Source organism: Amphiura filiformis, chromosome 1, assembly GCF_039555335.1.
Source record: "Amphiura filiformis chromosome 1, Afil_fr2py, whole genome shotgun sequence".
In the NCBI taxonomy this organism is placed as follows: domain Eukaryota; kingdom Metazoa; phylum Echinodermata; class Ophiuroidea; order Amphilepidida; family Amphiuridae; genus Amphiura; species Amphiura filiformis.
The window spans coordinates 87,780,089-87,806,851 of record NC_092628.1 but is presented as its reverse complement, the minus strand read 5'-3'; the positions used below and the strand labels follow the sequence as shown (position 1 = coordinate 87,806,851).

The following is a 26,763-nucleotide window of genomic DNA, read 5'->3' as shown; positions in this document are numbered from 1 at the left end:
TTAATATATAGGCTAAATAATAATGGCAAAGAACATAATAATGGCAAAGAATACACAAATTTGACTTTTTTTGGATGTCACAAGTGTGACCAAGATTGGCACCTGTTCATGAAAATTCATCTGTGTTGGTATAAATCATGATTTTGATTTAAACTTTTGATACAAGCACAAGGAATTAATTCCTACCTCGGAATTTTCAGATGGTACTCCATCTTTCATCAGTGAGTGAGTGACTCCTTTGGCACCTTGACATTGGCACCTGTTGTACACTAGACAATTGTTTAGAAATGTTTTTAGGTTAACTTTGTGTCACTTGTCTTTGACTTGATTTGTCAAGAACAAAAAAAAAGCTATAAACGTGTTTATTGTTCACCACATGGTTCAATGTTATCTTGGATCATGTTTGTGACATTGAAAAGAATGGCTCAAATACTGATTTGAATTCATTTGGTACTTAAACAGGGTGTGTCAAAGTGATTTATACCCATACATGACATAGCCTTTTTTTTCAAAGACACTGCAGTATTCAGTATACGCTGGCGAAGTTACGTAATTAATTGGATTAATTACCATAGCAATAGGTGAAAACAATGTTGAACATATCGTGCTGCACTACAAGCAGGTTACACTCATCACCTGTGTATGTAAACCAATCATAGATTGAATACAATACTGGTCTTTTCAAAGATACTTATCTTACAGGTGCAAGTGATCAGCATGATATGGTTCAATGCAGAGGTACTGCGTGAACGTATCAGTGCAGCGCGGTATATTCAAAAATTGTTTTCACCTATTGCTATGGTAGTTAATCCGATTATTACATAACTTCGCCAGCGTATAGCAGTTAACAATGTTAATTTTTTGGCAATGTAAAGCTAAAAGCAAAAAATAGATGATGTTTAGCAGGTCATGGAAAGCACACTGACATCTTAATCGAATTAAAAGGAAGTCAGAGCCTTCAGGCCATATCTTTCCAGATTTGGTAATTGTGTTTAAACAATACAGTTTATTTCTGATCTTATAGCAAACAAGTCAAGGATGCCACTGGTCACATTTGTATTTCCATATGTATTGTAGTTAATTAAGTCATGACAAATAATAGGACAAATCCAAAGTTTTTGCTATTTTACCCCTCCCAGGAAAATGCATGCATGGGAGAAATAAAACCACTACAGTGAGCCTTGGAATCTCACATATTGAACCCATACCTGTCCCTGTGAAAGTAGGCTTTACTTTACTCAAAATTTGAACACAAACACCGCTACCTCAGGTTCTGCAACAACTCACATTAATAACTTCATATACAATAAAATCCGTCATTTGGATGGGTACTGGTCATTTAAAGCCCCCGCTTAAAGCCTTAATGTACGATTTCCGTTAAATTTTAATTTTGTTATTCTTTATTCAAAATGTTGATATAATATTAGTAATAACTGACGGGAAGGGTTGATGTCGATTTTCAGTTAAAATAACAAGGTAAAGTGAAAGAAACCCCACTGGTTATTTTGGCCATTTAACATGCAGTTCTATGGGAGGACATATTATCATAATTTTTAAATTATGATAATATGTCGAACTTTGCTCTGTTGACTTACAAAGACAACAAATTTGGCCATTTCCATTAAGGTGCAAGTTGGGACATGTGTAAACATTACTAGGATATGCCAAAAAATCAGGTTTGAAAAAATGAACCAATTTCATATTATAAGATCGTACATTATGGCTTTAAGGACACCCTGCATCTTAAAATATCTGTGATTAAAATAACATTACTTTTCACCATCATGTACATGTACACATATAGCATACATACAAATAGTTATTTGTCTGTTTACATGGCCAAATATGGTTATTTCTTTATTTATAAAACTAGCACATTAGGCCTAAAAAATTGTTTGATTTTTTGATTTTTTAATTTTTTGATTTACTTTTTAAAATTAATTAATTAATTATTTATTTGGCAAAAAAAAAAAAAAAGAACTAGGGTAGGGCCTAGGTCGGGGTACGCCAATAAAACAATTTTTATTAGGCCTTAAATTATTTCATACAACTTTCCCCATTAAATTAGAGATCAGGATGGCATAAATATCAATCTCAAAGTATAATAGTAATAATAATAAAAAGACGGACATTAAGGAGCCTTATCGCCATGGTGAACAAAATGAGCAAAAAAGTACAAAAGTGAAGGTTCAACATTACATAATTGTAGAAAGATATATGTGACACGATCAAGGGGAATGAGTCGGGTGTCGCTAACATTGATTTTGAGATATTGGCAAAGAAAGTGTTCAAATTCTTTTGTTTTCTATTGTTTTCAGCGAGTGATAAAGTGATGTAATTTCGGAAAGAAAAGTCGTATCAACATGGGGTTTTCAGTTTCTGAAAGCTCTAAATGGCCTCTTTAGAATCACATGTAAAACTCATTTTCGACCAGGGTCGACATGGGACTCATTCCCCTTGATCATGTCACATATATATTAATTTACAAGCAAAAATGAGATCAAACAACCAATACAGGGTTCCCACACCTTAAGCCTTTAAAATTCAAGGACTTTTCAAGGACTTTCAAGGTCCAAAAGCATGATTTTCAAGGACTTTCCACAACACAAAAAGCTGTGCATTAACGAATTCCCCAATTTTGTCAAAATTATACTTTAGGTTAAATTCAAATTTTCAAGGACTTTCAAGGACCTTGTGCAAATTTCCAGGACTTGAAAAGGTGTTTTCAAATTCAAGGACTTTCAAGGACTGTGAGAACCCTACATAAAACACTAATTTACCAGCATGCAACAGAATGCAAATGATACATAATATATTCCAACAAGTCATATACATGTATATTCAAAATAAGAACTCATTTCTATCACAACCTCACCATCAATGGGTAAATCATGGTGCCCTCATTATGCCAAAATTAATGACAAAGTACAAAATAAAGTGAAACTACCAACATGTAGGAAAAAACACCATTCTTTAAGTATGCCATATGATGATGACATGAATACAAAATACTGGATTTATAAACCTTCTAGTATCATGAAATATGATGGAAGAGTAAATGAGTGTACAATACAATCTCCTTGTTTCATTTACTAGAAAAAACTGAAATAATCAGGCTTTTAAATATGCAGAAAGCTTTAATTACACTATGTAACAAGCTTTTTACTTTCTCCAATCTGCATGAAGCTGTCAAGGACCTAAAACTATTCCATTTTTTACAATGATGAATGACCACAATGCCAGTGCCATTGATTACATGCATTTCCTAATAGAGGTTATCCGTGTTCTATAAGTTGCATATCCTATCATCGACTGCTATACCTTGTTTAGGACTTTTTCAAAATAGCCCGCCAAAGTCATGCAGGTAACTCAGAGGTCATGCATTGAATTGGTTTGAATGAGGAATAATACGGGAACCAGTGCCTTTTTATTAGAAGTCACACATGAGTAAAGTGGATAACCTCTATTGGTGTCTTGTTTATTCACCTCTTTCTAAAAATGTTTTTGATTGTGAGGGCTATTACAAACAGATTCTACGAAAAGCAGCCCTTGACCACTTTTTTCTATTGCCAAATATTGCTCACATGGGCTTTTTTGGGTTTATCATTTGTGTAAACTGCACAGAATTAGCGTAGCACAGTAATCTTGTATTGAAAGATTACACAGCTTTATTCCATAAGCTGCTTAATTCCTCAATAGAGTCTTTAAACTAGCCCAACTCATAAATATTTCACACCAAGGATACACCCATTTTGTGAAATTTAGGAATGAATCACCTTTAGGCCCATGTATTTTAAGCTCGGCTCTTGCCAGAACATGAAAGACATTAATATATACAATTACTATTATTGAGTTTTAAATCATTATAAAAGGCACACATCATATGTACAGGCACACCTTCTTTACATATCCATGCTGGGGTCTTCATGCAGTTACATTGGGCTTATCCATTTGAAGACTTCCAACCAATATCAACTGTTTAAATAATTCTAGCTCCCAACTTTTTTTATTCATAAAAAGTGGAAAAGATGTTGAAGATTTTGGAATTCCAAACAACATTTTCTCAAATTGTGTCAAATTCAACAATTTTATAAATTCCAATAATTTTCAACTGGAATATAATTTTAAACTATAGCAAATATTTTCAACTAGATTGAACATGCAACTGCAACTGGATTTGAGATGAAAGTAAAATTGTGTGTGGATTTAAATTGAAATTTTCACTTCACCCAGTTTAACTGAATTCTTTACATATCAATATAACGGCTGATTTCATAAAGTGTTTTAAACTTATTCAATCATAAGTAACTCATCATAAAGTTACAGTTTTACTTCACCCAGAAAGCCAACATACATGTCACTTTAATACAGTATTCGCGATACCAATATAATTAACACCACATTATGTTCTGAATAATGCATGTTTTCATAAATATTTATATATTTTTGCTTTTACATTGCTTATGAAATTCAAGTATGAAAGTGTATAAAAACAACACCATAAATAACAACACACTTGGACTAATCTTATGTATATCTTAACAAAGTTGATATTATTCAAGTTACCCTTAGGCCTAATTACTTTTTGTTATTATGCAGTGGCTTGGTACCATGATATGCAAAAATTGATGATGACATGCAAATATATGCGGTAAAGAAACTTGGGAGTTTTTATTTGATAAGATGGTTTCCTTACTTCGAATTCCATTCACCTTAAAAAACATTTGTTCTAAAAGTTATCAATTTACAATTTTACATATTAATTTAAGAGTGAGCATCATGATGACGAAAAATGCAGTTTGCTGTTATCAGATATGACAGAAATCTGTCTGGTCCAAAACTGTTGGTCATCTTGTACAAGATGGACCATGCTGAAGGAATTTGCTGAATACTATAGCCATCTTGTACAAGCTTGTATCTTTCCACTAACTCAGATTCACCCTGTTACTTTAATTTCAATTCATGTGTGCAAAGGGTTTAAAGGTGAATAGTGTACATTACACTGGGTTTCAGAGAAGAACGGCAGTCCCTTGCTCAGATTGACGCGAGCGTACTGTTAATGAGCGACATACGCAGAGCTTTGTGTTCACTTAAGGGCACTGATCTGCTCTGACCAATGATTTGACGCACAATCGGCCAAAAAGATTATCGGTCTGTTGCTATGATTGTCAGACGATTGATTCAGCCAATCAGAACCCCACTTCCGTGTTTACGCTCTGCACGCTCTCAATATGTAAACAAGTGCCGTTCTTCTTTGACAAAAACTTTTAATTTATTTCAAACATGCAGAACAAAACCATAGTTTTGACTTCTCATCGCCTACAAAGATACCCGTAAACAAAATATAGATCCAAAGTAAGGCTTGATTATCCTAATCTACATGTCTCACCCTTCAACCTACTTCTATACCTATATTTCACCTGTTTAACCTTTTACTTACTTTCATGCAACAATTCACCTTTTTTAACCTAAAACGAACAGTTCACCAGTTCATATCCATATTTCCGCCGGTATGATTGCAAGTGTAACAAAGCCTGAATGCTCATCAGTTTTTGGTCTGTTCAGTCTCTGCTTTTTGTGCTTCTGCCTCCTGCTTCTTTTTCTCCATAATCTGTATCAATTTCATTTCCTTGGCTTCCTTGGCCTTGTTACGCTGCTGAAACCTGAGCCTGAATATGGACAAGAAAACAAATGCTCTGATTATATAAGGATCTACGTACATCTATAATTAAATTGCTAAAAGTAAGACAATTGGTATAGTAGTATTAAATATGCGAGTTGCAATCAAGTGAGCAGTTAGTAAAGTCATATAAGCTGCCATGCCTCTGATTTCGTTGTGCCAAAACAGGTGCATATACATGCTGTTTGCTTGCCCAATACCCTTGCCCACCAGGGGTAGCGCTAGAACTAAACACTTGAGTGTCCGCAGGGACCCCCGAACTTGCAAAAAATTAAAAAGTAGGGGGTCCGGAGTAGAGTTTGGTGAGTCCCAGTTGCACAAATGCAGCATAAATAGTATGTCTGCAATAGCGTTAGATTGAAAAACTGGGGGTCTGCAGGGACCCCTGACAGGGGTGTGATTAGCTTTTCAGGAAAAATCCTGAAAGTAATAAAAAATCCTGAAAAATAGCGTAAAATTGGGCTAAAACACACAAAATTGGGCTGAAAATCGATAAAATTGCGGAAATTTTGGTCACAAAAAATCCTGAAATCAGGAAAAATCCTGATAAATCACACCCCTGCCCTGAACTTGCAGAAAATTTAAAAACAGGGGGTCCCAACTCTATTTTGGTGGGTCTGGGACCCCAAAAAGCAACTTAGCGCTACCCTTGTTGCCCACACGACTGTATCAAAATATGTATTATAGTAGCACCTCAGAAAGATGTTTGGTTTTGTTATGTTACCTAATCAGGATATTTTGGTAAACCATGCACTAGCCACTAGACTGTTGTTAATTAAATACAAGCCTATTTGATATATATTCCTGTTTCCTTCTGTCGCTACTGAAGAGCAGGTACACATTTTTATCCCATTTGGTTAAATTTAATTACTTTTAGAATTTTAAGGCTGTCCACAGCAAGTTTAGGGTTCACATGCTAGAAAAGCTTCCAATGTAAATCTGAATTTCAGGTTATGTAGCTCAGTATTGAAACACTGAATATGGTTTTAGATCAGTATCAAAGAGATTATACCCAAAGAGTACCCACTCAAAATTACCCCATGTGTAATGCTATGATTAATCCGCCATTTTGGTTTGTCGCTTGGAGAGGGCAAATAGTGTACCACCGGCGTCTTTTGGCAAGAGCCCGAAATTGAACAATTGCATCTTTAAGCTTGATCATTACAAAGGTTTGCGTACTCAGTGCACATTTTTGACACGTTACACACAGAACACAAACAACCCCATGCTTTGAATCAAAACTTGACAGGAACATAGCAAAATTATTACTGCAGGTACATTATTTGCCCTCCAAGAGCAACACACAGACATGACAAGATGTGTGGTGGTGTTTCTATGTGTACTTACACATTATGTGGGGTGTGTACTATTACTGGTGTTGATAACTCACTGTGTGCATTCCCTATTTGCTTACCTATTTGTAATAATTCTCTCTACTATTACTGGTGTTGATAACTCACTGTGTGCATTCCCTATTTGCTTACCTATTTGTAATAATTCTCTCTACTATTACTGGTGTTGATAACTCACTGTGTGCATTCCCTATTTGCTTACCTATTTGAAATAATTCTCTCTACTATTACTGGTGTTGATAACTCACTGTGTGCATTCCCTATTTGCTTACCTATTTGTAATAATTCTCTCTACTATTACTGGTGTTGATAACTCACTGTGTGCATTCCCTATTTGCTTACCTATTTGTAATAATTCTCTCTACTATTACTGGTGTTGATAACTCACTGTGTGCATTCCCTATTTGCTTACCTATTTGTAATAATTCTCTCTACTATTACTGGTGTTGATAACTCACTGTGTGCATTCCCTATTTGCTTACCTATTTGTAATAATTCTCTCTACTATTACTGGTGTTGATAACTCACTGTGTGCATTCCCTATTTGCTTACCTATTTGTAATAATTCTCTCTACTATTACTGGTGTTGATAACTCACTGTGTGCATTCCCTATTTGCTTACCTATTTGTAATAATTCTCTCTACTATTACTGGTGTTGATAACTCACTGTGTGCATTCCCTATTTGCTTACCTATTTGTAATAATTCTCTCTACTATTACTGGTGTTGATAACTCACTGTGTGCATTCCCTATTTGCTTACCTATTTGTAATAATTCTCTCTACTATTACTGGTGTTGATAACTCACTGTGTGCATTCCCTATTTGCTTACCTATTTGTAATAATTCTCTACTATTACTGGTGTTGATAACTCACTGTGTGCATTCCCTATTGCTTACCTATTTGTAATAATTCTCTCTACTATTACTGGTGTTGATAACTCACTGTGTGCATTCCCTATTTGCTTACCTATTTGTAATAATTCTCTCTACTATTACTGGTGTTGATAACTCACTCTTGGAATCCACTTGTCTGAAAATACCTTTCTTCTTGGGTATCTAAATGACAAATAATAACAACAGATATATTGATTTAAGTCAATAGTACGCAGGGTTGCCAAACCCGCGATTTGGTAGCCCAATTGGGCGACTTTTGAAGATTTTTACCGCGACTTTTGACAATTTCCGGTCCCATAGAAACCAATGGTTAAGAAAAAAATTGGGCGACTTTTCAACATTGGCTCTCGCGACTTCCGCTAGTTTCCTGCCCCATAGAAACCAATGGTTAAGAGAAAAATTGGGTGACTTTTCGATTTTTTTGACCCGCGATTCGGGCTGAAATCTTTTGGCAACCCTGATTATACGGTCACTGATGGCAATACATGTATGCCCTGTGGGAACAGACAGGGCCGAATTCATAATTTACCTTTACAGAGCAATCGGTGGTGTAAAGACCAATTTCCTATGACTTAACAAGAAGGAAGAAACTGCAGTGGGTAGGGACATGTCCAGACAATACATTTTGGGCTTTCTTTGAGAGCAATTGACCTTTTAGGTAAATCTCATAAACCTTTGCGAGTAAACCTGAGATGTCGTCATTTGACGTCACACTGATTTGCAGTGCACACAAATGATGGAAGTGAAAATTTTCGTAACCTTCGTGCGCAGTTCAGCACAAAATCATTTGTAAGATCAATTTAAGACCGATATTCAACTTCATTATAACCAAAATTAATTAGTGATAGGCCCTATTTGTGCAAATTTTCACACGCTCTGCACGCAATTGTTTCAAGAATCAGGGGGGCATATGTATCCTTAGCCCTGGGTGCCACAACCCCTAAAGTTTGTTTGGCTTATATAAGGCGGTAATTATTAGGCTTTTGTTACTGCGTGCATCAATAAAGTCCCAGCTCACGTAAATTTATACAAGCATGCCCAGTCACACATTACACAATGCAGAACTAGCGTAAGCACTGCGCCCAACAGCGTGCACGCCATTCTATATCAATAAATGGTGTTACAAGTCTTATTTTTTCCGCCTTATTTAAACCGAACAAACTGGTTGTGCATGGTGATTGACAGATGCATGGGGATGGTACAAAAAGGTGACTTCCAGGCCTGATTACCTTGAGGGCATCTTGTGTATACACAGTTCACTGTTCGTCACATAAACAGACATGACCGCTGGTACAAAACAGGGTCATAATATGCATATAATGAGATTATGGTGTGTCCTCCAAATTGGTAAAGGCGGCAGTTTGTACAGAGTACCATGGGCCTGGTCATTCCATTAGCCTTAATACATTGGGCAAAGCTTCATCACCAAATTTACATTATGATCACAATGTGCCCAGGCACTGCTATATGTAAATCCTCAGAATGCAACTGGAATTTTGTCTCTCAAAATTACATACTCTCAAAGTGCATAAGCTTACCTCGTTAGGGTCAGATCCATCATTGCATGGTTCTACATGGGTATTTCCACCAACTACTAAATCGATCTTGAAATGATTAAGAACATCTTCTGTGATTTTGTATGGTGCTCCAATGACTACTTCATGAACATACTGCAAGAAAAAACAGAACAAATTCACTCACCTAGCAGATGTAGTGCATCTACCATATTCGCTACATTAGCACCCAAGACCCTATAGCGCCCACCCAGTGACATTTCATATTGTGAAATTGAAGATTTAAAGCGCCCATGCTTTCCTTTTTTGATTTAAGTTTATGATCATCATTCACTTCAGCAAGATGGAGAATGACATAGAATACATGCCTTGAGTTTTGAGGCCTACGAGAGGGATCACTGCGCCACTGTGTACCCTAAAATGCCTCTTATTGCACAACATATTCCCGATCTTAGGATGCCCGTCTATCTAGGGCCTACTTAACACCATATATATTCATGAATTTTCACTCAAAAATGCAAATTTTGCAGTGATTTTGACATCATCCTATGTTTACATCCATGGTCAGCGCCATTTTGATGATTTTCTCAAGTCAAAAGTTTGCCAATATGTGGCCGCTCCACAAATGGTGTAATCATGGTAAAATTGGTAATAAATGGGATAATTAAGCACCCAGTAAAGATGATTGACTGAAGTGCCCTGGGTAGTTAAGGATACGATACACGATTTACCAACAAGTTACTCATTTCGGAATGCGATCATGAAATTTGAAAAAAAAAAAGTTACCACAGGCTTTGATGGGACTCGAACAAACGATTTCAAGCATCATTGATTATCAGTCCCGGTCTTTACCGCTCGGCCACGGAGGCAGATGATCAGAGGAGTGTAATAATAAAAGATAAATCTCATAATGCTATCTTTAGCCTTTTCTTTACATAAAAAATGATGCATTTTATAAAGATAGATTGGCCGTTTTATGCATAAATAGCACAAACGTTTGGAAAAGGCCTCAAACAAATAATAAAGACACTGATACGATGATGAAATTGCATAAGTCGGGGAATATCTGCGTCGCAATGTTTTGTTTTGATTTTAGGAATTTGACCTTAAAATTTACGACGTTAAGACATCATTGAAATCAACAAAAGATATTTCAGCAGTATATGGCCACATTCTTTCTTTAGAGTGTTTTGAACATTTATGTGAAATAGCTTCAACAATGGTTCGCTGCATAATGGTAAAAACAGCCTTGACCTAAAAAAGGGCGAGAGGTGCCATATTTACTGATTCAGGCTAAATTCAAAATTGGTATAAAACGTTTGGTTTTTGATCGATTACAAAAATTCATTTTTGTCATTAAAAGAAATTGTGTCTGGCGTGAATTACACTACAATTTTTATTCCTAGGGCTCTTTGATTTCTTCAAATATTTTTTTATAATGATAGAGTGAATCCCCTGGCCCTCTATAATTACGCACAAACGATCACCTCCCCTTAATGAATTGAACACAGTATAATTATGTTATAATAAGTCATTCACCTTGTGTTGGAGAATGCATGCTTATATTGTCGCTTTGATATGATCATTGGTTACCACGGTATATACTTTTCAACCAAAGTTTTTTGTCTGAGACGACTCCATTTTTATATCATATATTGGCAATAAAAATGCCAAAGCCATTGCTCATAACTTTCGTTTATTCAAGAATCTTATTAAATAAATATCTTGAGCATTCATTGAATTGTTGTGGCAGAATTGTTCATTTAAATTGAAAATTAATTTACAAACATAGCCTCATTTATGAGAACTTGTGTTAGGTCCACATTCTGACATGTTTGCATGTCGTTTATTGGGAGCCAAATAGTGTACCTCCACATCATTTTGCCATGCTCATGAATCAAAACTTTGATTTTAAATGTGTAATTATTGAAGTTATGTGTGCATTGCATTGTGCCAATAGCACTTGAAGAGTTACATGAGCAAACATATTTATTTAATTCCAAACATGTTTATGTTCAAGCACTTAAAGACACAAATTATCATTTGATTTGGGGGGTACACTATTTTTGGTCTCCATCGTGAACTGACAACACAGATTTACCATAATTGGGTTTATTTGGAGTTGGCACTAATCTCTTTGGTTAGGTCACAGATATGGACTATCTGTGCAACCTGCTCAGCACAGAAAACTTTATGAACTTAGTGTTCATTTCATACACTCTTAGATAATGAGAACCAAGCATTAGAAAAATCCAAACCATGCATTGATTGTGTATATAAGCACAGGCACGCACTCCGTGTACACTTCCGTGAAAACTTTATGAACTTAGTGTTCATTTCATACACTCTTAGATAATGAGAACCAAGCATTAGAAAAATCCAAACCATGCATTGATTGTGTATATAAGCACAGGCACGCACTCCGTGTACTCTTCCGTGAAAACTTTATGAACTTAGTGTTCATTTCATACACTCTTAGATAATGAGAACCAAGCATTAGAAAAATCCAAACTATGCATTGATTGTGTATATAAGCACAGGCACGCACTCCGTGTACACTTCCGTGAAAACTTTATGAACTTAGTGTTCATTTCATACACTCTTAGATAATGAGAACCAAGCATTAGAAAAATCCAAACCATGCATTGATTGTGTATATAAGCACAGGCACGCACTCCGTGTACACTTCCGTGAAAACTTTATGAACTTAGTGTTCATTTCATACACTCTTAGATAATGAGAACCAAGCATTCGAAAAATCCAAACTATGCATTGATTGTGTATATAAGCACAGGCACGCACTCCGTGTACACTTCCGTGAAAACTTTATGAACTTAGTGTTCATTTCATACACTCTTAGATAATGAGAACCAAGCATTAGAAAAATCCAAACCATACATTGATTGTGTATATATGCACAGGCACGCACTCCATGTACTGCGCGCAATGCTTTTGGACATGTTAATTTTTCTTGAGGGTTGATGCATTTATATTTGCTTGTATTTTCCAACACTTTTAGTGACAATTTTGTTATAAAAATACCAAAAATCATGGATTTTTTTTTCTCGTGCATGAAATAGGTTAATAAATGCGTTATCATTTGTTGCTCGAGATGCATTTGATGCATCAACATCTCAGTACAAGTGCATTATTTTGTACAATTTCACTCCCAGCAAGTGATACGCATTTATTAACCTATTGTGTTTATTCATAATGGGGTAATTGTTTCCATATTACTTACCCTACATGCCAACACGCTTAGTGTTCGTTCATGAATATTCATAATGGGATAATTACTTCCATCGTACCTGTTGATTTCCTGTAATTCAAAGAAAAACAAATATAGTGAATATAGGTCACTAGGTCAAATGCATACATGCATTCATATGCACATATTCACACATGCAATTTGTATATTAACATAAATATACTTCCCAAGTTCCAGTGAACTTATATTTTTCATAATCCAAGCTTGTGTGACCTCCTGTATATGTGATGTGTCATGTCAAAAGGAGACACATTTGGGCAGGTTATCAATTTTGAGGTTTTTACATATCTTAAATATAGATATATTTTGCTCCACAATGCCGTTTTCCCCGATGAAATTGGACATACCCAAGCGAAGATATTGAGTTATGGTACACATAAAATTGGAAATTGAGATATCGGCCTTTTAAAATATTATTGACAATGTTGAGAGTAGGAATTACCTGGAAAAATGTCTCAAAAAATACAAGATGCCAGTTATATTCCAGCCTGAAACTATCAGACAATATTTTAAACATTAATTCACAACAAACCCAAATTGTGAAAAAATCACCCCTGGGCAGATTTTTGGCTATTTCTCCATTTACGATCCTGCCCAAAAGTGTCTCCTTTTGACATGACACGTCACATATAAGCTTGCTACAAGTTGACAAGCTTTTACACTGCATACATTGCAGACATAATCTCTACAACCTCTTGTTGTTCCAAGTCTGAGCACATACAACCCTTATAACAAGCTTATCTCGTAGAAATGCATAATTTTATGGTTAATTTCACTTATATGAGTTAGAATACTTTTGTACTTACTGCATCTGTATGTAATCCTACCATGACATAATCACCCAGCTTCAATGCCTCTGCTAGGAAATCAACATGCCCAGCATCTGAGAAAATTGCACAAGTCAAGGACATTTATATACATGATTGTATCAATTATTACCAGGCCTTGAAATAAGAAAGAAAATACAAGGGTCCCCGGACTCTTGCCGTTGAAATTTCAAGGGTCCTCACCAATTTTCAAGGGTCCGACCCCGGACCCTTGCCTTTAAAATTTCAAGGGTCCTCACTAATTTTCAAGAAAATTGAAAACCTGGGTTGAAAACTTGATGGGAAACTAAAATGAAAGTGTACTCAGGGAGCTGGACGTATTATGTGAACCAGATTTTCCAGTGGAACAACAAAACTAGGATTTTCTGCTCCTTGCTTGGTTCAGTTTATACGGGTCACACGGACCCGTACCGTAGGAAATTTGCGGGTCCGCGCCTACTTTCACGGGTATTTGACGCAAGGACGCGCCTTATTTCAAACGCTGATTACTAACTTGAGATTATGAAATATATGATATCCATTATATGCAATTTACCTCTGTTATGTGTCTACCTCAACTTTGATTCTTCTAGCACTCAAATTAAATCTTACATCAGCCAAACAGCCTGTATCAGGTCATGGGATATGAATTTCCAGTTTCTTATCTCTCTACACAAGGGCTAAGATTATAATTGTTGTATTGATTTTTGGGAGTGGCCTTCTCTGCTTCTTTGTATTTCTTGCTATATTCCCTACCAATTAACTATATGTGCCAAAATGCTTTTTTATAGGCTATAGCTAGGATGGTTTGGGCATTTCGCCTAAGTCTGTAACTTGGACCAACCTAGGTAACATACAAACAAGCAAATAAACAGGCAGACAACTTAGGGACAGGCTGAAAGCACAACCCAACAGCCTCTGTAGCAGGGCACACAACATAACATTAATTAAAAGGAAAAAAAAAAAAAAAAAAAAGAACAGAAAGGATACGGAATAGATCAAATGCACCAGCACAGTAGATAATACGGTCTCCTGGTTTGGGTTCTATGCCTGATGCAAACTGTAGTAATTTCTGTGTGGTGGGTAGAAATTGTGAAACTCCTGTGTATGGACTGCGCATTGTTGAGGTCTGCAACAGCAAAAGAGATATATCACTAATTATTATTGAAATATATTTAAGCCTTCATTGCAGTGGTTTGAGCTAATTTGTTTGAAGCTCATAATGTTATTATCAAAAGGTTGTGGTTTCAACTATCATAATATTAACAAACATACATTTGTATCTTTTAGTATCAACAATCTACAAAATATAATGATGTATATTTATATGTAGCGGTAAACGTAAATAGAAAGCAAAATAATACTTCTATGTAATATCCAGTGAAGACGTCGGTTGACCTGGTGAAAGCACTCCTATTTGAGTAGCGTAGAAGTATTACTTTGCTTTCAATCTACAAATGTTTTAATAATATTAAATACCGTATTGTCTGTAATAAACGCCCCGGGGTCTATGCTCTTCTATGGCATTCTGATGGTCTTGTTTAAATTTTGAAACACAATCAATAACATGATAATTTTATTTGTCATGTACAAATTTGTATAAAGTTTATTATTTTTCTTGAACAAATTCATCAGGACTGTTCATAGTAGACTTGTTAGTTGTAAGGTCATACAACTAGTCCAATAAATTTTGTCAATGCAACAATAACGTCGAAAAAGAAAACTGAAAGTTTTCAAAACGTCTGCAAGTAAATGGAAATTTATTGGACTAGTCATGCGAACTTACAACTAACAAAGTTGTTAAAGATGTAAAATTAGTAACCTTGCATAATAATTATAGAGATTTCACTCCAAAATACCAACAATTCTTTAAAATGGAGGATAGATTAATTGTATTAATTATTCACAAAATGATGAGATTACCTGTATCATAACATATTTGAAACATAATCTGAATACCAAAATACATGTAGTGCAACTCTTGAAGAAAAAACAAAAACAAATTATCTCTTCAATGTTCTGGAATCATGAGCCATATAAGCTGACACACGCACAAACAATTATGTGGTTCAGAAGTTGCAGTAACACATGTCTGGTATTTTCAGATATGAATGTGGTAGCAAAACATAAAAGACAAATTGAGTGGTGAAATATATACAAGCTGTATCAAAATGATTGGTACCGATCAGTTTCCATTGATAATGGATGAGCCTGACACATCAAAATTCAACATAAGATCCAAATAATTTGTAGATTTATTGTAAAACAAATCATAAACTATACATTCTGGACATTTCAAGACTATCAACTGTTATATTTGGAAGAGGCAGGCTTTTCAATAAACATCAAAATTGATGGGTACCAATCATTTTGATACACCCTGTAAGCTTATTTGATATTCATAACATATCCTTCTGATTAGATGCTGCAATTCAAAATTCACTTTAGGTGATAAAATACAATGTAACGTGGAATGACTGCAGCTGGTGTCTTGAAGTGGTATGTCATCAGCAATGACGAGCAAGAAGCGGTATGACTTCTGTGTGATTCAAAGGTCATATGATTATATGAAATGGTTGTGTTATTAAGAAGAGGGATTCTAATTCAGTTGGTGAGTCTTGTCAAGAATACACACAATTTGGTTGGTTTTCACCTACACATTATGACACGATAGTGGATAGTCATATATGACAGCCAGCGCGCTGACACGCAACGGCGGCATGCTTGTAGATCCTCAATGATCACTCGATAATGCGTTTGCATAATAAACGTGCACAAATTAAGAACGCGATTCGGTGGCTTAGATGTTCGTAACGGTTTCGTTCATACAAAAGTAACTTGATTTTTTTCTGTAAAAAAGCACATTTACTTTTAAGTATTTAAAAATTGAATAAGAATTAGAATAAAAGATCCTCAAGAGCCTCATTATATTCTGGTAGGGCAAAAAGTGTTAAATTAAATGTGCACCATACACCCAAATGACTTTCACTTTTGATCCAATTCTTATCAAAATTACAAAATCAAAATTACAGGCAAAATGGTAAAACGATGCATATCATAATTATGCAAGATGCGCTTCCAAAACCCAAAGCAGAAAGAGCCAGTTTCAAAAAAATGCTTTACTTGTGTACAAATACTAGTTGTGCAATAACAAATATATACATTGAAGGACAAAAAACATATTAAGTCTTAATGTAGCCTCAGGGTGATATGGTTGGGAGTTGCCCCTTGTGTAGCCCCACTGGGAGGGAGGCACCAAGTGTTTAATGCGACCTGCCACCTATAGCTATATAGTGCTGTCGTCGGCACCGTTTTTTAATGTCGACATGCCGATATAATTTGTATACCGACGTCGTAAGGCATGTCGACGACGGCACTAATAGCTATCACTACCAAACCAGGAGTAAAACAAGTGAGTGCCATCTCTCTTGCATATATATCGTGACGGCTATAATGTGCAGCAGTCATGTTCAATGGGTGTGCTAAGTGATTAACCAATTGGTGGGATTGCTAGGGATGTGACCCATGCCATCAAGCTGGCTTTCAATGTTTTGTTTACTTTTTTAGGTCATCTTATCTATCAACAAAATTATAACATTATGGAGTTTAAGCAAATAAATTACTGATACAAGCATATACAAACAAGTACTATTGTATGACCAATCTATTGTTTTGGTATATTTATGCCTGTTTAGTTTTAATTTAGCTTTAATCCAAAACACTCTATATGCTTGTAGATGAGGTTTTACATTATGAGGCACGGGGGATAATGAGAATAACAGTAGCAATAAGTGCAACATTAGTAACCCTGCAAGTGCAAAAATACTGAAATGCAACAGGTTTTTATTGAAATGGGTACCCATTGATCAGATCAGGATACAAGCATACTCGAATAAAATGCTCTTGCAATCAGTTGGTGATTTCCTTGCTGAATTCCATACCTGTTTCATGCAAAAGTCCCAAGTATGTTAAATGAGTTTATAATTTCTTTGGTAAAAGGCTGCTGTGTGTAATGTGTAGTGGAGCATATAATGTTCTTCTCAATTCACCTTTTTCGGTAAATCCCATAAGCCTTTGAGAGTACACCTGAGAACTCGTCATTTGACGTCACGCCGACTTGCTATGCGCAGTAATGATGCTCGAAACACGATGTGCGCATCGGCGCAGATCGGCCTGACGTCAAATGATGAGGTCTCAGGTATAGTCGCAAAGGCTAATGGGATTTACCGAAAAGGTGAATAAACGTAAGAAGAATGCTTTGGAATTCTATATGAAATGCCTGGGAGAGTATTGTTTTGATTTTTTGCTTCTCAATTTATTTTTATTCTCATCTCTGTTAGTCTTGTCACCTGTCTTTAAGTATATCAAATCATTAGCTGTCTTGCAGGTGTCCTGCTGACTTGGTTGTCATGGTTTAGACCACAGAATTAGAGAAGGAGAACCGGGACTCCCTATACCGCCACGTACAATCGAGCCGTCAGCTATGGGGAGAAAATTGGGGGTATTCGGGTCCTTGGCGACGGTGCGCGGAGACGAACGAAAATAATTCTGCGTCTCATCTGAAGCGTCTTGGTACTCGCGTGCAGGTCGCGTCAAGTGAGTCTCTCAAATGCGCCCATCATCCATGTCGCACTTGCATGACAACGAATGCCTCGAGCGCATTCCGAGGGCAACCGAATACCCCCAATTTTTTCTCCATGTCTGTATCAAGATGGCGGTCGAGTCCTGGTTCTCTGGTTTTAATTCTGTGGTTTAGACACAGAAGCAGGGACATGAAAGAAAAGTAACCAGAGAAAATTGTTGATCCCAATTTTTATCACATAACTGCTTTCAATAACTGCAAGTTCTCAATCTATCATAGGCTCCATTAGTGATCTTTAGAAAGATGCGGAGTTATGATTCAACGAGTTATGATTCATGGGGAGTTACAATTCATCGAACCGAGGTTAATGCCTACCCTGGTTATTCCAATCACCTGAATGCCAATCACCCAATGCCAAAAGTTATGGGGCCTTTTTATTAAATGCCTTTTTAATGCCTCATTGGTGGACCAAATTGCTAAGTACTGAGTTTCTGGCAATGCTAGGTGGTGGTTAAATTGGATATTTTACACCACATGGATGAGTGACCTTGGGTATCAAAATATCAACTAGTATATAGTCAGAAACATTATACAAGATATCTGTGTGACAGCTAATTTTAGATGCACAAGGTTCTGTGGTGATTTAGCCATAATTATTTGTGAGTAGAAAGAATGGAGCTGGATGCCTTTAGTAGATGGAGTCAAACTTACAGCTTCTGTATCTTCCCTAGGTTGGGCACTAGATCCCTACATGAATAAAGCATTAATGGATTGTTTAGCTTAAACATACACAATACACTATGTGACATGCAAATCTTTGTGACACAATCTGAACCAATCAAATGGGCTATTCCAGTTGAAACCCATACACCCCATATGGCAGATATTACCCTAATCTCCCACACATGTGGTGTTGATTTCAAAGGCAGACACCCATTTAAGTAACTCCACTTGAAATTTACACCCTCTGTGTAGAAGATTATGGTCATGTATTCTATAGGGGGTATATGGATTTCAGCTGGGATTACCCATTTTGACAAATTATTTATTACTAGGCGGTTACCCGTATTTCGCGGTTCTCGGCTGTCATAGTTATTGGCTTTTGCAAATCTCAAAATCGTTGACCATGGATGACCTAACAAACGCAAACCTGGGCTTCCTTGGCCAAAGTTACACCCACCGACCAAGCTTGAGCTCCATGAGCAATTTGAAATCTTTGTTTTTTGACCTATGACCTCTCAACTGTAGCTAGGTCTGACAAAAAGGTGACAATGGAACTTTTGTTTGTTAGTCCAATTTCCACATACCCACCAAGTATAAGCTCCATAGGCAATTTGAAATTTTGACCTTTTGACCTTTGACCTCTTAACCGTGGGTCTGAAGAAAAGATCACCGTGGAAACTTTTGTTTGTTAGTCCAAGGTCCACCCACCCACCAAGTTTGAGTTCCAGAGGGTCATTTGAAATTTTGACCTATGACCTCTTAACCGTAGGTCTGACGAAAAGATCACCATGGAAACTTGTGTTTGTTAGTCCAAGGTTCACCCACCTACCAAGTTTGAGATCCATAGGGATAATTGAAAATTTTGACATTTCTTGACCTATGACCTCTTAACCGTAGGTCTGACGAAAAGATCACCGTGGAAACTTTTGTTTGATAGTCCAAGGTCCACCCACCCACCAAGTTTGAGCTCAATGGGAGCAATTTGAAATTGTTACCTTTCTTGACCTATGACCTCTTAACCGTAGGTCTGACGAAAAGGTCACCGTGGAAACTTTTACTTGTTATTCCAAGGTCCATCCACCCACCAAGTTTGAGCTTCATAGGGGCAGTTTGAAATTTTTACCTTTCTTGACCTTTGACCTCTTAACAGTTGGTCCGACAAAAAGGTCACCGTGGAAACTTTTGTTTGATAGTCCAAGGTCAACACAATGGCATGGCTAGATTTGCCATTTAAAGTATTTGAAATTAGACTTCAATTGAACTTGACCCCGTCCTTGACCTTTGACCTTTAAAAATATAAACTCGTTCTTCCTCATACCAAGCTGCACCCACCCAACGAGTTTGAGCCCCGTATGACCTACGGTGGCCTCACATTAGCAGTCACAGACAGACAAACAGAGCACAGACAGAGAATAGCGTATTATTATATAGATCATCATCATCAACTTGCCTATACTTTGGTTCAACTAAGTTTGGTAGTGATATCAATGCTTTTCGCACCACAAACATGCAGACACATCGCCCTTGGATACGTGCATGTGCGCTCTGCCCAATTAGCATTACACACAGAATTCGATACTGCAATCAGCGACATAATCGCCTACACCACTACCGCACTTGAGGAGAATTAAAGTTTAGCAACCATGTGACAATGTGTGCTAAATTAATGAAGTACTTACAACCTGGAATGCTTGATTGAAAAATTACAAGCTTGTATAACTGTTATACATTAATTAGAGGTTAAACTGGACATTTTTGTCTTTGGAACTGAGGTATGCCCCTCGGTATATTCCCAGGTCCACAGCAAAATGTTTTCATAATACCGACACACAACTGATGCAAAGTTATTTTAATAAATTTGCATCAGTTATATGTCGGGTATTATGAATCAATTTAAAAACTAATTCATAGCCTCCACTTTTCAACTCCTCACTTTACAAAACAAAGGTTTTACTCTCTGAAATTTGATAAATAAACATTTTAAATCCCGACTTACATTTTGCCCTCCACAAAATCGAACAGGCTTACAGCTAACGACCAATTACAGCAGCGCAAAATTGCACTATGTGCAATATGATAGTTGTCAAATCGTCAAATACATGACTCAGGTTGTATTGCCCCTCATCTCTGTTCATGGTACATGAGCTGGTGTTGCCCGCTTCCTTATGGTGAAAATTGGGAAAAAGACTTGAAGAACATAAAACTGAGGTTGAAATTATCGGTGATAACATCAAGACAAAAGCTACCAGAAAAGCATAAGAATCTGTTATCAATAAATCCGCTATTAGAGACCATGTGGTTGATAACAATCATTTCATTGACTGGGAAGAGGATAGAAATGTGGGCAAAGAGAGTAATAGATATAAAAGATGTATAAAAGAAGCAATCCCCATAAGTAAGTGGGGCAACACCATGAACAGAGACGAGGGGCAATACAACCTGAGTCACGTATTTGGTGAAGCGGTAACCGGCACTCCCTGTTGCGGCGGCGCTATTTTACTACTGGGTATTTTTACTGATACAATATTTTTGTGGGAAAATAACCAACGGGCCTTTCAGAAAGGCTAGTTGGCATGTGCAATAGCTTTTGATTAGTTTTATTTAAATATTATTAGCAGTCCTTTAATTTCTGCATAGGTTTTGGGGTTCTTTTTTTTGTTGTTGCAACATTTCAGCATGCCTTTTAATTGCTGCTTGTTTTTGCCTTGCAAATATCCCAATGTTAAAGCGTTTTGATGTATTCTATTACTAATAGGACTATCTGAAATCAGGCCAATACTTACACATGTAGTCTGTTACTAATAGGACTATCTGAAATCAGCCAATACTTATGTAGTCTGTTACTAATTGGACTATCGGAAATCAGGCCAACACTTACACATGTAGTCTGTTACTAATAGGACTATCTGAAATCGGCCAATACTTATGTAGTCTGTTACTAATTGGACTATCGGAAATCAGGCCAACACTTACATATGTAGTCTGTTACTAATAGGACTATCTGAAATCGGCCAATACTTATGTAGTCTGTTACTAATTGACTATCTGAAATCAGGCCAATACTTACATATGGGTCACTCCATATGAAATCAAGGAGTCGACCCACCTGACCCCCTCAGATTTGCTTTATATTTTAGTCATATGAAGAGCTTTGTTTCAAAACCCCTTACATCCACTTTTGGCCAAATTGAGTTATTGGCATAATATTATAGTGTGGGTAAAAATACACATTTTGGTGGTTGTTTGACCTTCATACTACCTTCCCTTACGGAGTTATCGCATATTTCCGTTTGGGAAATCTTAGGAATTTCCGAAATCTGAACTTAAAATGAATATAGAATTGTTTTGTTTTAAATTTTTTGATGTATAATGGTAGCCTGGAATGTTCTTTACCTATTAAAACCAAAGGGAACTGTTTTTGGGTCACTATGTTTGAAAAAATCATTTTTAATTAACAAAAGGTGTAGCTTCGGAAATACCCAGAAAATGCCATTTTCCCGAATTCAATTAAAAATTCATAATTAAAAAAGTAAATGAGATATTTCAATTTTTCTTTTTGATTTTCAAAGCATTAGTCAAGTTACATAATGTAGTGCAAAGAAATGGGCTCAAATTTGATTGCAAAGGTGGTTTCTAGAAAAGGGTAAATTTATTTTGTTGCAAAACCCTTACATCCACAAAAGGTGCGATATAAAATAAATAATAAAATAAATAGGAAGCCTTGAAAATTGTCCTAAACCTATTCTTTTAGTTTCTATTCATCAACACTTTATCCAATCCCAAATTGAATCAAATCGAACAAGTAATACTTGCACAATTAAAAAAAGCTGTTTTTCTCAAAAAGTCAAAAGTGGATGTAAGGGGTTTTGCAACAAAGCTCTTCATATGTTGTACCTGTAAAAATATTAAAAACCTGCAAATTTGAGGTCTGTATCTCTTACAGATTTTCTGTGGCAGCCATTTAAAGTTGGAGTAGGGGGGTCTAAATTTGGACCCAAAAGTTGCCCTTTAAATAAATTTGATCTTTGGGAGTCTGTGCCTTCTTTATAAAAAGAAAGAGAGGTCTGAAACTTTGTATACACACTAACTGCATGCCCAATTTGTCAAAAATAAAAATAAAAAATTCTGTAATTGCAGGCGTTGTGTCACGGGGTCATAAAATATGCAAGAAAAAATGTAATGTTTTGTAAACTGGCAAGTTTAGCCCCCCTAAATTCACATTTTTTTCAGATTAATTTATTTTTTGTTGTCACTGATGCTATATATAGGATAAATACAATGCATATCCAACAAATTGAGGTCACAACTCATTTACATTTGAACAGCGCCCTCACGAAGATGAAATTTATTGCAAATTCAACATTTTCAGGGGCCCAAAGTCGATGTGGTCCACCTTCAAAATTTATAAAACATCACTTTTATATAACTACTAGTCTTAAATTACAACTTTGCTAAGTCCCAGTAATTGTATAGGTTGACTTCATATAAAATGACAATCCCAAAGTTGACCATTTTCTTATGATTGCATGTAGTGCAAATGTGCCGAATTCGGAAGGCTTGAAAGTCAAATTGGCCCCAATATTGAAAATAAAATGGAAATAAAACTAAATAGGGCCAAAAACTATGCATCTAGTCATTTATTTTCAATATTTTGGCCATTTTGACTTTTTTAACCTTCGAATTCGGCACATTTGCATTAGGTTTACATGCAATCATAAGAAAATGGTCTACTTTGGGCTTGTCGTTTTATATGAAGTCAATCTATAAAATTACTGGGATTGAGCAAAGTTGCAATTTAAGACTAGTAGTCATATAAAGGTGATGTTTTATAAATTTTGAAGGTTGACCACATCGACTTTGGGCCCCCTGAAAATGGTGAATTTGCATTAATTTTCATCTTCGCGAGGGCGCTGTTGGAAATGTAAATAAATGGTCACCTCAATGTCTTGGGTATGCATTGTAAAAGTCCTATATATCACATCAGTGACAACAAAAAGCAATTAATCTGACAAAAAATGTGAATTTAGGGGGGCTAAACTTGCCAGTATACAAAACATTACATTTTGTTTGCATATTTAATGACCCTGTGACACAACGCGCATAATTACAGACATTTTTTTTACTTGTTGACAAATTGGACATGCAATTAGTGTGTAAACAAGGTTTCAGACCTCTCTCTCTTTTTATTAGGAAGGTACAGGCTCCCAAAGATGAAATTTATTCAAAGGGCAACTTTTGGGTCCAAATTTAGATCCCCCTACTCCAACTGTAAATGGCTACCATAGAAAATCTGTATAATTGAAAATGAAATGGAAATAAAAGTAAATAGGGCCAGTAACTACTCATCTAATCATTTATTTTTAATATTGTGGCCAATTTGACTTTCAAGCCTTCCGAATTCGGCACATTTGCACTACATGCAATCATAAGAAAATGGTCAACTTTGGGCTTGTCATTTTATATGAAGTCAACCTATACAATTACTGGGACTAAGCAAAGTTGTAATTTAAGACTAGTAGTTATATAAAAGTGATGTTTTATAAATTTTGAAGGTGGACCACATCGACTTTGGGCCCCCTGAAAATGTTGAATTTGCAATAAATTTCATCTTCGTGAGGGCGCTGTTCGAAATGTAAATGAGTTGTGACCTCAATTTTTGGATATGCATTGTATTTATCCTATATATAGCATCAGTGACAACAAAAATAATTAATCTGACCAAAAATGTGAATTTAGGGGGCTAAACTTGCCAGTTTACAAAACATTACATTTTTTCTTGCATATTTAATGACCCCGTGACACAACGCCCAATTACAGAATTTTTTTATTTTTTATTTTTTGACAAATTGGGCATGCAGTTAGTGTGTATACAAAGTTTCAGACCTCTCCTTCTTTTTATAAAGAAGGCACAGACTCCCAAAGATGGAATTTATTTAAAGGGAAACTTTTGGGTCCAAATTTAGACCCCCCTACTCCAACTTTAAATGGCTGCCACAGAAAATCCGTAAGAGCTAAAGACCTCAAATTTGCAGGTTTTTAATATTTTTACAGGTACAACATATGACTAAAATATAAAGCAAATCTGAGGGGGTCAGGTGGGGCGACTCCTTGATTTCATATGGAATGACCCATATGTAGTCTGTTACTAATAGGACTATCTGAAATCAGGCCAATACTTACATATGTAGTCTGTTACTAATAGGACTATCTGAAATCAGGCCAATACTTACATATGTAGTCTGTTACTAATAGGACTATCTGAAATCAGGCCAATACTTACATATGTAGTCTGTTACTAATAGGACTATCTGAAATCAGGCCAATACTTACATATGTAGTCTGTTACTAATAGGACTATCTGAAATCAGGCCAATACTTACATATGTAGTCTGTTACTAATAGGACTATCTGAAATCAGGCCAATACTTACATATGTAGTCTGTTACTAATAGGACTATCTGAAATCAGGCCAATACTTACATATGTAGTCTGTTACTAATAGGACTATCTGAAATCAGGCCAATACTTACAGATGTAGTCTGTTACTAATAGGACTATCTGAAATCAGACCAATACTTACATATGTAGTCTGTTACTAATAGGACTATCTGAAATCAGGCCAATACTTACATATGTAGTCTGTTACTAATAGGACTATCTGAAATCAGGCCAATACATATGTAGTCTGTTACTAATAGGACTATCTGAAATCAGGCCAATACATATGTAGTCTGTTACTAATAGGACTATCTGAAATCAGGCCAATACATATGTAGTCTGTTACTAATAGGACTATCTGAAATCAGGCCAATACTTATGTAGTCTGTTACTAATTGACTATCTGAAATCAGGCCAATACTTACAGATGTAGTCTGTTACTAATAGGACTATTTGAAATCAGGCCAATACTTACATAATATGTAGTCTGTTACTAATAGGACTATTTGAAATCAGACCAATACTTACATATTATGTAGTCTGTTACTAATAGGACTATCTGAAATCAGACCAATACTTACATATGTAGTCTGTTACTAATAGGACTATTTGAAATCAGACCAATACTTACATATGTAGTCTGTTACTAATAGGACTATCTGAAATCAGGCCAATACTTACATAATCTGTAGTCTGTTACTAATAGGACTATCTGAAATCAGACCAATACTTACATATGTAGTCTGTTACTAATAGGACTATTTGAAATCAGACCAATACTTACATATGTAGTCTGTTACTAATAGGACTATCTGAAATCAGGCCAATACTTACATAATCTGTAGTCTGTTACTAATAGGACTATCTGAAATCAGACCAATACTTACATATGTAGTCTGTTACTAATAGGACTATTTGAAATCAGGCCAATACTTACATATGTAGTCTGTTACTAATAGGACTATCTGAAATCAGGCCAATACTTACATAATCTGTAGTCTGTTACTAATAGGACTATTTGAAATCAGGCCAATACTTACATATGTAGTCTGTTACTAATAGGACTATCTGAAATCAGGCCAATACTTACATAATATGTAGTCTGTTACTAATAGGACTATTTGAAATCAGACCAATACTTACATATGTAGTCTGTTACTAATAGGACTATCTGAAATCAGGCCAATACTTACATAATATGTAGTCTGTTACTAATAGGACTATCTGAAATCAGGCCAATACTTACATATGTAGTCTGTTACTAATAGGACTATTTGAAATCAGGCCAATACTTACAGATGTAGTCTGTTACTAATAGGACTATCTGAAATCAGGCCAATACTTACATATGTAGTCTGTTACTAATAGGACTATCTGAAATCAGGCCAATACTTACATATGTAGTCTGTTACTAATAGGACTATCTGAAATCAGACCAATACTTACATATGTAGTCTGTTACTAATAGGACTATTTGAAATCAGGCCAATACTTACATATGTAG

At 35.9% G+C, this 26,763-nt stretch overlaps 1 protein-coding gene across 2 annotated transcripts in view; it reads right to left on the bottom strand.

Annotated features, from left to right (window-relative positions):
• Window positions 1–1,937: 1,937 nt before the first annotated feature.
• LOC140156353 (ethanolamine-phosphate cytidylyltransferase-like) overlaps window positions 1,938–26,763 on the bottom strand; it is a 39,072-nt gene continuing 14,246 nt past the window's right edge. The window contains exons 8-14 of one of the 2 annotated variants that reach the window (XM_072179326.1): window positions 18,810–18,845; window positions 14,507–14,645; window positions 13,517–13,593; window positions 12,684–12,761; window positions 9,467–9,598; window positions 8,002–8,090; window positions 1,938–5,669 (exon numbers count right to left, since the gene is read on the bottom strand). In XM_072179326.1, the coding sequence (XP_072035427.1) occupies window positions 5,546–5,669; window positions 8,002–8,090; window positions 9,467–9,598; window positions 12,684–12,761; window positions 13,517–13,593; window positions 14,507–14,645; window positions 18,810–18,845 (675 nt within the window). In that variant the 3' untranslated portion in view covers window positions 1,938–5,545. The remainder of the gene's footprint in view (window positions 5,670–8,001; window positions 8,091–9,466; window positions 9,599–12,683; window positions 12,762–13,516; window positions 13,594–14,506; window positions 14,646–18,809; window positions 18,846–26,763) is intronic. The other variant, XM_072179331.1, reaches the window with a different exon arrangement.